Source organism: Staurois parvus, unplaced genomic scaffold, assembly GCF_062004578.1.
Source record: "Staurois parvus isolate SC_StPar_1 unplaced genomic scaffold, SC_StPar_1.0 ptg000159l, whole genome shotgun sequence".
In the NCBI taxonomy this organism is placed as follows: Eukaryota; Metazoa; Chordata; class Amphibia; order Anura; family Ranidae; genus Staurois; species Staurois parvus.
The window spans coordinates 1637538-1650346 of NW_028317955.1; the positions used below are offsets into that span (position 1 = coordinate 1637538).

The 12809-nt window shown below is 42.0% G+C and overlaps 1 protein-coding gene and 1 long non-coding RNA gene across 3 annotated transcripts in view; one reads left to right on the forward strand and one right to left on the reverse strand.

Annotated features, from left to right (window-relative positions):
- Positions 1-12809, reverse strand: part of LOC149463088 (uncharacterized) — a 547928-nt gene that overhangs the window by 362224 nt on the left and 172895 nt on the right. The window lies entirely within an intron of this gene.
- Positions 11935-12678, forward strand: LOC149463111 (protein kinase C delta type-like). Its single transcript, XM_089675913.1, has one exon. The coding sequence runs from the start codon at positions 11935-11937 to the stop codon at positions 12676-12678; it is 744 nt and encodes a 247-aa protein (XP_089532039.1).

Genomic DNA, 12809 nt, shown 5'->3' on the forward strand with positions numbered 1-12809 from the left:
AGCAATGTAATAAGTATAAATCAGCACACACACATATATAAAATCCTCAGAAATCCCTTAAAGTCATATCAATATCCTTCCCCTGAAGTACTAATAAAACATATATTCATTTACTTAAACCCAAAAACCCACAATTATAGTGAAAAAATCAAGACCCAAAGAGTTTACCCAAAAATAAAAAATATCAAATATATATAAAAGAACAAAAATAAAATAAAGTCCCAATATGCAAAGTGTCCAAATAATGTGTCCAAACAAAGATCAATTTCTTGATAGGAAGACGCTTCCTACTCCACTGAAGAAGATGCAAATCAATCACAGGTGCTCTTCAAATACCTCAAAAAACAAAATCTCAACATAGTATATTACCTTTTAAATCCCAGAACTAAAGTGCCACACGTGTATCATGCAAAAAAAAAACACTCCAGTGTCACAGCACTCATGTGAAGAAAAAAAAAAAAAAATTTTAAATATCACTGCAAACTATATATAAAGTGCATAATTACCCTAAAACAAACAAATTCCAGCTTGTAATCAACCACATATGTACAGAGTGTCCTTAGATTGGTATCCTCTTGTCCCTCAGGACCTCACAAACAGACCAGGAATCATTATGTGAATTATAATCATATATAAAATTTATTGTAGCCACTTACATATAAAAACGATAAGATCAGCAAGACATCATCAAACTCCTCATGCCCAGTATACGATCCCCTTTCCGTGTGTAGAGGGTCTCCCGATCACCAGGTAATTCCCCCTTGCTACTCCTATCCAGCACTATCACTTTGTAGCTCTGGGGGACACCTGAAGTGCACCGTTTCCGTGTTGGAGGTCTGGAGAGTAACGGTGCACTTCAGGTGTCCCCCAGAGCTACAAAGTGATAGTGCTGGATAGGAGTAGCAAGGGGGAATTACCTGGTGATCGGGAGACCCTCTACACACGGAAAGGGGATCGTATACTGGGCATGAGGAGTTTGATGATGTCTTGCTGATCTTATCGTTTTTATATGTAAGTGGCTACAATAAATTTTATATATGATTATAATTCACATAATGATTCCTGGTCTGTTTGTGAGGTCCTGAGGGACAAGAGGATACCAATCTAAGGACACTCTGTACATATGTGGTTGATTACAAGCTGGAATCTGTTTGTTTTAGGGTAATTATGCACTTTATCTATAGTTTGCAGTGATATTTAAATTTTTTTTTTTTTTTTTTCTTCACATGAGTGAAAAAATCCCTGTTTATATGGGAAGTTTGCTAGAAGGGGGTATATAGCAATGTGTAGATGGTTTAACAGAATTTTTAGTGGTCACACCCATCACAGGTTGCCTGCAAAAATCTATGGGGGGGTGTAGACAAGACCAGTCACCCTGCACAAGGGCCCCAGCCCTGGTTCACACAAGAACACTGCTGTGGGTGGCAATAGATTCCTAACGACACTCCAAACACACATCACAAATACAGTGTGTTTGCCTGCACCAAAATGCATGGTACCGCAGAGCCATGTTTTTTATTATTATAATACAGGATTTATATAGCGCCAACAGCTTACGCAGCGCTTTACAACATAAGGGCAGACTGTACAATTCCAATACAAATGAATACAGAAGGACTGAGAGGGCCCGGCTCGTTGGAGCTTACAACCATGTGATCCAGTTTCAGTGCGTTTTTAAATTGCATCGCACTGAACTGCACAGGGACACACAGCGCGTTACTGTGCAATGCCGGTGTCAACCTGCACTAAGTCTGTACACAGTTTGGCTCCCCAGTCCCCTGACTCCAGGCTCAGTTCTTTGTGGATCAATTTCACCTGATGGGATGGACTGCCTGTTCTCATACACTCTTTCATGCCTGGACAGACTCTCTGCCACCTAGTGCATGCAACTCTGGTGTTTAAGTGAGGGTGGAGGGCACAGGTGCACCATCCAGTCCCACTGCTGGCAGACTGGAAAAGTCTATGGGAAACTGACAGCTGGTGGAAGGTGCACCCAATCCTACGAACATTTAGGGGACTATACACCCAGAGACGAATGCCCAGAAAGCCAGCAATCTGCATTGCGATCATTCGTCCCTGGGTGCATACTGCCCTAAATGTTAGTAGCTCTAGGTGCATTATCCTGTCCAGCTGCAGCCGCAAGGTTTCACAAGCTGCAACTGAAAGGCGTCTCTCTGTCACTTGGCGTGATGAAGGTCCCTTGCAGGTTCCAAAATGTTGCATTGCTCATGTAACACGCCTAAACAACACAAATAAAGGCAGTTCTACTGAAGCAGATAGCGCTGCGCTAGCCGTTATCTCTGTTCGCTGTGGCCACATCCACCCAATGCTGCAACACCCCACAATTGCGTTCCGCTATGTAGTGAGTGCAAAGAAGTAAATAAGCAGCTAGCACAAAGTGGCAAACCCTCTTCTTCCACTACATAAACATAGAAATAAAGGTGCAGCGCTAATAAACAGGAAACAAATATGTGAATACAGCGCACTGAGGAGCCTGGAAGCGGTCGGAGCTCACAGAGCTCCAACAGGGTCAGTCCAGCGCTGTGACCTACCCGCAGGTTGCTCTGTGAGCTCCGCCCACTTCCAGGCTCCTCAGTGCACTGTATTCGATAACGCCTTGGCTCCTCCCACAGTCCAGAGCTTTTGACAGAGAAGGAGAGTGCTGTAGCCCCACACCATTCTCAGCCCCCTCCCTCTGTCCATCCACCGGTGGCCCAGACATTACCCCAAACATTCATCAACTGCAAACTTTAATGGGCTGTAATGCACCTCAACAGCAGGATTTTGGCAGCAGGTGTCAGCCAATGATTCGTGGCTGACACCTGCTGATCTGCTGTGTCCAATCACAGCCCAGAGCCCTGTGTTAGCAAAAACACAGGCTTCTGTACAGAGGGAATGATCTGTCTGTTTCTTCTCCCTGCAAAGCAAGAAGAAGGAACAGATTTTAGTAAAAACATTTTTAGTTTTCAGTAAATTCATAAGCACACACTTAACCCTTTGATTACCCCAGAATGTTAGCCCCTTCCCAGTAAACGTCATTCGCACAGTGACAGTGTAAAGTACTATTATTGATCTTTCTAATAGTGTCACTGGTGATGTCAGTGTCAGTTGGTATCAGATTGCCTACAGCACTATCACAGTCCCACTTCAAGACGCTGATCACTGCAATGATTCAGAAAAAATGAGGAAGGGTTGTAGCAGCGCAAACACTGCAAAGTCCTGGGAAATGGTAGTATGGGGTGATGGTGGTATTAGTGGCTACTGTATGAAGAGCGTAAGATTCCGTGTGGCACTGAGGGCAAGGCTTCCAAATAAGCTGTAGCAACTTCTGTAGATGAGAAAAAGCAGAGAAGCGCCTCTAAGTGCAATAAGTCTTTTAATTCAAGTCTAAATGTAGAAACACTCACATGTGTGAAGTAATCATAAGCATAAAAACCAAAGCATATACCAAATTAACTAAAGACCCACTACCCGAATTCAAACAGGACGCACTACTACTAACGAACACAGCCTTACTTGATGGTGTCATCACCAAGCAGGAAGCCTCTTTTCTATCTAAAGACTTCTACAACACCCCGTATTTTTACTTTCTGCCCAAAGTACACAAAAATCCAAATAATCCACCAGGAAGACCAATCGTAGCGGCCACAGGGAGCATTACTAGCGGTTTCTCCCAATATATCGACCACTTCCTACAACCCCTTGCACAGGCTCAACACTCATATATCCGGGACAGCGGACACTTGCTAGAATTACTCCAAACATACTCCTGGGAACCCGACTATTGTTGGGTCTCGTTAGATGTCTGCTCCCTATACACCTCGATACCCCATGATGTAGGCATCACCGCCATCCAGCACTATCTATCCTTGGATCCATCACTCAACCCCAAACAATCTTCCTTTATAGTAGACGCCACCTCATTTTGCCTCAAACACAATTACTTCACATTCAACCACGATTTCTACTTACAAACTCAAGGTACAGCCATGGGAGCCAACTTTGCACCCTCATATGCAAACTTGACTATGAGTTTCTGGGAGGACAAACACATATGGCACAATAACCCCTTTGCAGCCCACATCATCTTTTACGGCCGTTACATAGATGACATTATCGTCATCTGGGATGGACCAATATCACACGTAGACCAGTTCGTAACCCATTGCAATTCAAATCCTTTTGTCCTTCACCTCCACTCACCACAAACATACTCTTGTATTCCTAGATCTCGAATTATACCATGACAATCTCCAAATATTAACAAAAAACCACTTCAAACCGGTATCTGGAAACTCATACCTCCACTTCAACAGCTGCCACCACCCCAAATGGATCCAAAATATACCTAAAGGACAATTCTGTCGTCTCAGACAAAACTGCACCACAGATTCCGATTACAATCTCCAGAGCGACATCCTAATAAAGAAATTCCTAGACAAAGGTTACCCACACAAGCTAGTAGATGAGGCCCACTCCTTCTACCGCAAGGGTAGACCCCAAACACACAATAGCACAGAGCCTCCCAACCAGGTCAGATTTATAACCAAATTCCACAACAACTTTCACAAAATGGAGTCTATCATCAATAGACATTGGCCAATACTACTACAGGATCCACATTTAATAGACATTTTAGATAAAAAACCAAAATACACCTACCGCAAAGCCATCAACCTTAAAAACAAGATTGCCCCCAGCAAATACAACCCACCCACCAACACACCCAACACAATCTGCCTCATACCCATTGTCGGCATGTATAGATGCAACAAAGCGCTATGCAAAACTTGCCGATTCGCTAAACACGGACAAAAAAACTTCACCACAAAAGGAAAAACCTATTCATTCAAAGAATTTTACAACTGCTCCACTGATCATGTGATCTACTGTATATCCTGCCCTTGCGGCCTCCTATATGTGGGACGCACCATCAGACCCCTCCGCGCAAGGTTTGGCGAGCACAGACGTCTTATTGAAGATGGTAAAGACAAACATAGCGTCCCCCGCCACTTCCTTGAATATCACCAAAAATCCACTGATGGCCTACAAGTATGGGTCTTAGAATCCATACACAACAATCTCTCTGAGTCTGATCGTTTCAAAAAACTCTGTTCACAAGAAACTTATTGGATATTTACATTAGATACATTGTCTCCAGGTGGACTCAACGAGGAATTAGACATTAACACTATACTATAAACACTACAATCTCCCATTCACAGTCACTCAACACTCACAATGATACTTCCCCCCCCCCCCCCCCCTTTATTTTTATTTTTTTAATCAAATTTTTTTATCGAATTTTTTTTTTTTAATTCATTTTTAGTTTATTATTTATAACCTTTTGTTCATTATTTATATTTTATTCTGTTTTTTACTATTTTTAACAATGTAATTTACTCTTTATAATGTCATTTGCATGTATTATTACCAATATGTTTATCATCTTACCATGTTAACACCCATTGTCAATATACCCGCTAGCAACATGTATATATGTTAGAATTATTATGAAGCTCCTGTAGAGCCATAACCATATCCCACCTTGCAAACATGCTGTATTACCACTAAATATCTGCTCACTACTGATACATAATTGATGTGCCAGTGCTGCAAGGTAAACATTTTACCCCACTAATCTCCCAGAATATAATTTTTTTTTTTTATTCTTATTACCCCCATCAACTTTTTTCACATAGTTTCTTCGATTTTCAGCTGTTCAAAAATCTTTTATTAACGTCATTTTTCATTTCATTAATTTTTTTTTTTCTCTTTTTTTTAATTATTTTTTTCATAATTTTTTTATTTATTTATTTATTTTTTTCCATTTCATCATTTTTCTTTCGTCTTCTGTTTTCTTATTTATTACATCCTCTCTTTTTTCCATTTGGTTTCCTTTACCCCCCATTTAACATCCATGACTTTACACTATTCACCTGACAGCAATGGTAAATCACTGGTTAATTGGTCAATTGATCAATTAGACTCACGTTCCCTATATATTCACCCGTGTTCATCCACCTCCCCCTGCTTGAAAAAGGAGTGCACTTCCGCCTTCCACGGCCAGTGCATGCTCCGAAACGCATTGCAGTGCACCCTGGGATCTGACGTCATCACGGCCACACAGCCGCTACATTCCAGCGTGCGTTCCATCTGGCTCTGAGGGAGGACGTGCACGCCGGCCGGCCTCACCGCTGTTCCCCTCCAGCCACCACGCTGTTCCAGCCGAGAGCTGACCTCCCCACATCGCAGAGAGATGACGGCTCTTCACCCGGGTTACCACCCCACCGTTAACTATTGTTATCCACGGTTTTTATGCTTATCATTACTTCACACATGTGAGTGTTTCTACATTTAGACTTGAATTAAAAGACTTATTGCACTTAGAGGCGCTTCTCTCCTTTTTCTCTTTTGCTGATCACTGCAATTACTAGTATAAATAAAAATTTCCAGTTTATTTATACCATAGTTTGTAGGCGCCATAACGTTCACACAAACCAATCAATATACACTTACTGGGATTTTTTTTTTTTTTACCAAAGACGTAGCAGAATACATTTTGGCATAAATTCATGAAGAAATGTGGTTTTAATTTCTTTATTGGATATTTTTCTGTAACAAAGTAAAATATATTGGGTTTTTTTTCAAAATGCTCTATCTTTTTTCGGTTTATAACTTAAAAATGTAAAAACCTCAGTGGTGATCAAATGCCACTAAAAGAAAGCTGGAATATTAAGGTTTTGGAGTGACCAAGTCAAAGTCCAGACTTAAATCCCATTGAGATGCTGTGGCATGACCTTAAAAAGGCCTTTCATGCTGGAAAACCCTCCAAGGTGGCTGAATGAAAACAATTCTGCAAAGAAGAGTGGGCCAAAATCCCTCCACAGTGGTGTGAAAGGCTCATTGCCAATCATTGCAAATGCTTAACTGCAGTTGTTGCCACCAAGGGAGGCACAACCATTTATTAGGTTTAGGGGGCATTTACTTTTTCACATAGGGCCAGGCAGGTTTGGACAGATTGTTTTTCCCTTAATAAAATGAAAGCGTCACATCACTTAAAAACTGCACTTTGTACTTAGTCTGGTTTTCTTCATGTAATATTAAAATGTGTTTGACAGTCTGAATCATCTAAGTGAGACAAATATGCAAAAAAAAAAAAAACAGGAAGGGGGCAAATACTTATTTGACAGCACTGTTTGTGTGTGTATGAATTTTTACAGCATGTCTGAGCTTTCAGAAAGCAGAGAGCAGAGAGCTGAAGTTACAGTCTTCAGAGCTCATTGAGAGCTGATTGGAGGGAAGGGACACCCCCCCTCCCCCTTACACATCACACAGGAACAGAAATTAGGTTGTTCATCAAAGGCTGTGTGCTGGAGCTCCATCATGTGTCACCTTTTTTCTCTTGGGGTCATGAAAATCTGACAGGTGTGACTCAAACAGATAGCACAGGAACGAGGTAGCAGAGAAAAAGAACACTTAGGGCCAGTTTACAGCACAATAATGCACTCCGGATGCATTAAAGATACATTTTTGCTGACAGTTCACACCACACGCAGTTTTCATGAAGTTTGCTGTTTCAGTACAGTTCTGTATAAAAAAATGCAGCATGTTCTACTTTTTTTTCTGCACTGGAAACCGACTGGAACTGACTGCACTGGTGTGAACTAGGGCCATTGGAGTACATGGAAAACACAGTGCATGCATTTTTTTGATGCAGCAAAAAAGGCTCAGGACTGCATCTAATGTGAACTAGACCGTAGCGCTCTGGATTGAGACACGCACACACTAAATCTGTTTGATGGTCAAAATCATTAAAGTGTGACAAACATGCAAAAAAAAAATAGGAAGGGGGCAAATATTTTCTTTTACAGCACTGTATAGATTTATTTCATATACAAATATTTCTAACACATCAAGAAAGTTGGGGCAGCATCCGCAACTACTGAGATGACACCAGACACAGGACAGTGGATTTTCAATTAGGATAAGCAGAATGATGGAATTGATAGAAGTAAATAAGGAGTATAGTATAATCAGAAGCAACCACTGGTGCATATATGATACAAAATGAAGCTAAAATAACCCAAAAGTCCATAAAAGTCTGTAATGGTCCATATACTTTAGTGGCAGCTCCTCAGTGACACTGACATAATAACAATAGGGAACATAAGGAAACAGCAAGGGTCTGCAAATGGAATTGCATTGAGAGGGAGGACAGTAAAGCCGGCCATAGATAGGATCGAAAACCAAGCGAAAATTCTTGTTGAACGTAGAATCGTTTGGTTTTCGCATTATTAGTGTGCCTGCTGCGAGATGCGATTTTCATGCAGCAATTGAAAGTGCCAGACCCAACATGCCGCAATTTATTTTAGAAAAATCAAACAAATGATGGCACACTTGTATGGGCTATTCTCATTTTTCAATCGACAGAATGTTCGGTTTTCGACTCATCTATGGCCGGCTTAAAGATTTCTTCACACCATACATGTGCGGTGGTATGCAGAAAAACCCAGTCAGTCAATGGATATGGTGTAAACAAGCCTTACAGCCCGAGTGCTACTAAGCAGGAAGCGCAGCCTGAGGATGGAATGGGCCGGTATGGCTTCCCCTTTGTAGCTGATCAGTGGTCTTTGGGGCTAAGATCTCAGTGTGGTCAGATATCACATTAAGATTGCTATGTCTTGGTGACCTAAGGGATGTCATGGGGACTTATAAAAGCCATGCACTGAGAATAGATATCCAGGGCTGAGGACTACCATATTGTCCAATTTTCAACATTCTTTTTCCTTTATATAGTAAAAAAAAAACAAAAAACAAAAACAGTGGATATTAAACATCACCAAAAGAAAGTTCAATTTCTAAAAAAAAAGGGTATATGAAATCCATTAGTATACAGCGTTACATGACCAGTTGTCATTCTATCTCAGCGTTGAAATCTGACCAATGTCCTCATAATGAAGGAATATTACAGCCTGGCACTCAACGGACTACACACTAAATGGCCAAAATGTCTTCTTCCCCTCCCCCCTCCCGCAGGCTAAGATCACATGACCATTAATTTCAGTTGGGAGCCAGCAGATCAGAACATGGCAGGTACAGGGCTAAAAATAGAACCTTGTCCTGGTGTATAACTTTGTGAATCCCATCCATAGACAGGAATAACATGATTTCATTGGGCGCTGGATACATAAAACATGAATAATACAGATGTAAGCTGAGCAAAGATGTCCCACATTTTGTTTACTTGAAAAAAAATGACCCAAAAAATGTGATCTACAAACACCACATAGGAAGCCCAATGTTTTTTCCATATATGGTCATGTACCTTCCAAGCCAGGGTCATGTCACCTTGTTTCCATAGCTACCAGAACTCTGATGTCATCACCACTTAGCTCCGCCCCCTCAGCTTGCAGTCATTCCCTTTGTGTACGCTACCAGGAGTGGAAGCGATTTCTCTTTCTCTGTGCAGCTTTGTCATTTGTAATCATGAAGCGGCTATTTACGAGAAAGAGAGCAAATAATGTGAAGGACCTCCTGAAAACCAACAAGGAGGAGCCTTTTACATTACAAACAGTGGGACCCTTAACAGAGGACCACAGAACAGCATCACAGCCCCAAGATTCTGCCCCTAAAAGGGGGAGATTTAGGGCAGCTGGGAAAAGATTTTGGCAGTGTCTGGCTAGATGTTGCCCCTTTTCTCAGACAAAATTAGAAGAAGAAGACGCAGAAAGTAAGTACTAGTCTGTTGAGATATAATGCAGGGCACTGTAAGGGTATACAACATTTATCACCAATTACATATATATTGGGGTCACTATACATACACATAATGGGGTCACCGGGTAGAGAGTAGGGGAGAGTTAAGACCCCGTCAGGTACCTGGAGGTCCTGCCAGTAATAGCACTTGTCATTAGCAGCAGCATTTGTCAGCCTGCCCTCAGTTGAATTCAGGTGACAGTTGGGCTGCAGGGGTCAGGGGTCAGGTGTGCAGGAGGCATACATGGTCTATGGATAAATACAAAGTCAGTGTGAGCCCCTCCCCAGTGACAGGCTGTGTATACAGGACCCTTCAATAGCAATGAGACCTTACACTGCCCCCCCCCCCCCCATGACATTCCCATTCACTAGGACCATTCCTATAGACAGTTGTGTCCTAGGATCTGTATGACCAGGCAGACTGGGGGCTGCAGGAGCAGACCATTCATTCCGCTTTGTCATATTTTTCTACACACACATTTCTAAATCGTTAGGAAAGTTGGGGTGTCATCCACAACTACGGACTCACAACCAAATACAACATAGTGTTACATTTATATTTAGTCAATGAAGATAAGCAGATTGATGGAATTGCATTGAGAGGGAGGAACAGCTTAGGGCTCATTTACACCACATGCATTGAACGTAGTATGAATGCATATACAAGAAAAACAATGCATTTCAATAAGCCTCGTTTACCCCATTGCACTGCATGTGCGTTTATGAAAAGTACAACATGCTGTATTGTAGGGGGGGTGTGTAGAAAAAACGTAGCTCAATGGATGTGATGTAAACAAGCCCTAGAGCACAAGAGTTACTTAGCAGAAAGCGCAGCCTGAGTATGGAATGGGCCAGTATGGATTCCCCATTGTAGCTGATCATTGCTCTTTGGCAGTAAGATCTCAATATGGTCAGATATCACATTAGGATTGCTATCTTTTGGTGGTCTGAAAGTGTAAGTACGGTTACTCAGCATTTCATAGCTGTCAGGCTCAGCTCACACGAGCTTTGTCAGCAGGTGTCAGACGGACCTTTGGGAAGCGTTTTTAAAGCTTCTCAAACGCTTATGAAAATTCTGCACATGGCAGCACATAGTGCTGTTCACACTGAAGCGTTAGCGTTGCGGCAAAACTGACGCTTCATGTGGAGTCAGGAGGAGTTGAAGCCTCCCATTCAAGTCTATGGTGGCGTTTGCGGAGCGGTTGCGAGGCAGTTGCGGAACGTTAACACCATTTAACTTCATTATAAGCGTTTGTGGTGCGGTTTTTACGCTTGGCAAATGTCTAACAGATTCAAAAAAGCGCATGGGGCGTTTGGGGAACGTTAAAAACGCTTCCCATACGCCTGTCTAACGCCTGTCCAAGGCTATAGGGGCGTTTGGCAAGAGTTAGAAAGAAAGTCAAGTGTGAACGAGCCCTTAGGGATGTTACGGGTTTTAGAAAGCCATGCACTGACAATAGATCCCCAGGGCTGAGAACCATATTGTCTAGGAATGGATAGAACTGCCATAAAGGACAACGTGTCACATAAGATTAGTGTCACAACAAAGATTCCCTTCCATATGTAAAAGAAAAAAAAGACATTTAAATGGCCGCAGTTACCTCATCTGTGATGTTTTTTTTTTTGTTATTTATCTACTTGTACATGTTCTGTTTACCTCTCATACTATGTTTGCTAAATTTATGCAAAATAATAAAGACATATATGCCTTTAAATGGCCGCAGTTTCACATAAATGATGTGGAAGTAGAAATAATACTTTTTTTCTCTGTCTCCAGGCAAAAATGAGATCCCATCCAACAAAGACACTGCGCAAATTCAGCAAGCTACATCGATGGAGGACAAGAAACCTCCCAATACTTCACATACCAGTGAGAGTAAGGAGGCTTCACTGGTCAAATCTACTTCACCTACCGACCAGTCCTACAAACTCAGCCTGGAAAGTTTCACCTTCCATAGAGTACTAGGACAGGGGAGCTTTGGAAAAGTAGTGTTGGCCTCTCATCCTGACATTAAGCAGAAGCTAGCAGTGAAAATGGTTAAAAAAAGACCATTACTTCGACAGGATCCCAGCTGCGTCATTACAGAGAGCTACATAATGGAAATGTGCAACAGATACTCATTTTTCGCACATCTCTACTGCTCCTTTCAAACAGAGACTCATCTCGTCTTTGCTATGGAGTTCCTGGGCGGAGGAGATCTTGAAAAATTCATAAGAGATTCAGCTCCACTTGATGAAGTAACCTTAAGATGTGTTACTGCCGAAATTCTCTGTGGACTGCAGCACCTTCATTCTCTTCAGATTGTCCACAGAGATCTAAAACCAGAGAACATTCTTCTGGATAACGCCGGGCACGTCAAGATTGCCGATTTCGGCCTGTCGGCAATGTTCGTCACGGAGAAAAACAGAGTCAAAAGTTGCGTGGGGACGCTATGTTACATGGCCCCTGAAGTCTATTATCAAAGGCCATACTATTACCCGGCTGACTATTTCTCATTTGGGATAATAGTATATGAGATGGCCTTAGGCGAGCATCCTTTTTATACTGGACAGGAGACTGAAGAGCAGTTGGTTACTTCCATGTACGCCACGGAACCCTATTTCCTACGGCACTTGAACTTTTATCTGCAAGATCTCTTACTCAGACTTTTACGTCATGACCAAGAGCAACGTGCGCACCTGGTGTGCAATCTCAGATCACACCCTTTCTTCAAGGGTATTGACTGGGAAGAGATAGAAGAAGGACCATCACTCGTACAAAGTACATTGGAACCTATTCTCAAGGAACCACTGCAGGAAATCATTGAAGTGGATACTTTTCTGTCCAAAGACCTGGAGATGCCAATTGACTCATTGCATCAGGAGTATTTTAAGGCCTTTGAATACATTAGTGAGAGAATGAAGGCGAGACAAGCCTGATCCTCACCACCACCACAACCAGAGGGCCATCCTTCAATGGGTGGTCAACTAAAAAGTTCACAACAGTGAACAAAAAATGTAAATTAGATATGATGATAGATAGATAGACAGACAGATAGATAGATAGGATA

Coding starts and splice junctions, on each gene's coding strand:
- LOC149463111 (XM_089675913.1), top strand. CDS start 11,935: ATGGAGTTCCTGGGCGGAGGAGATCTTGAAAAATTCATAAGAGATTCA.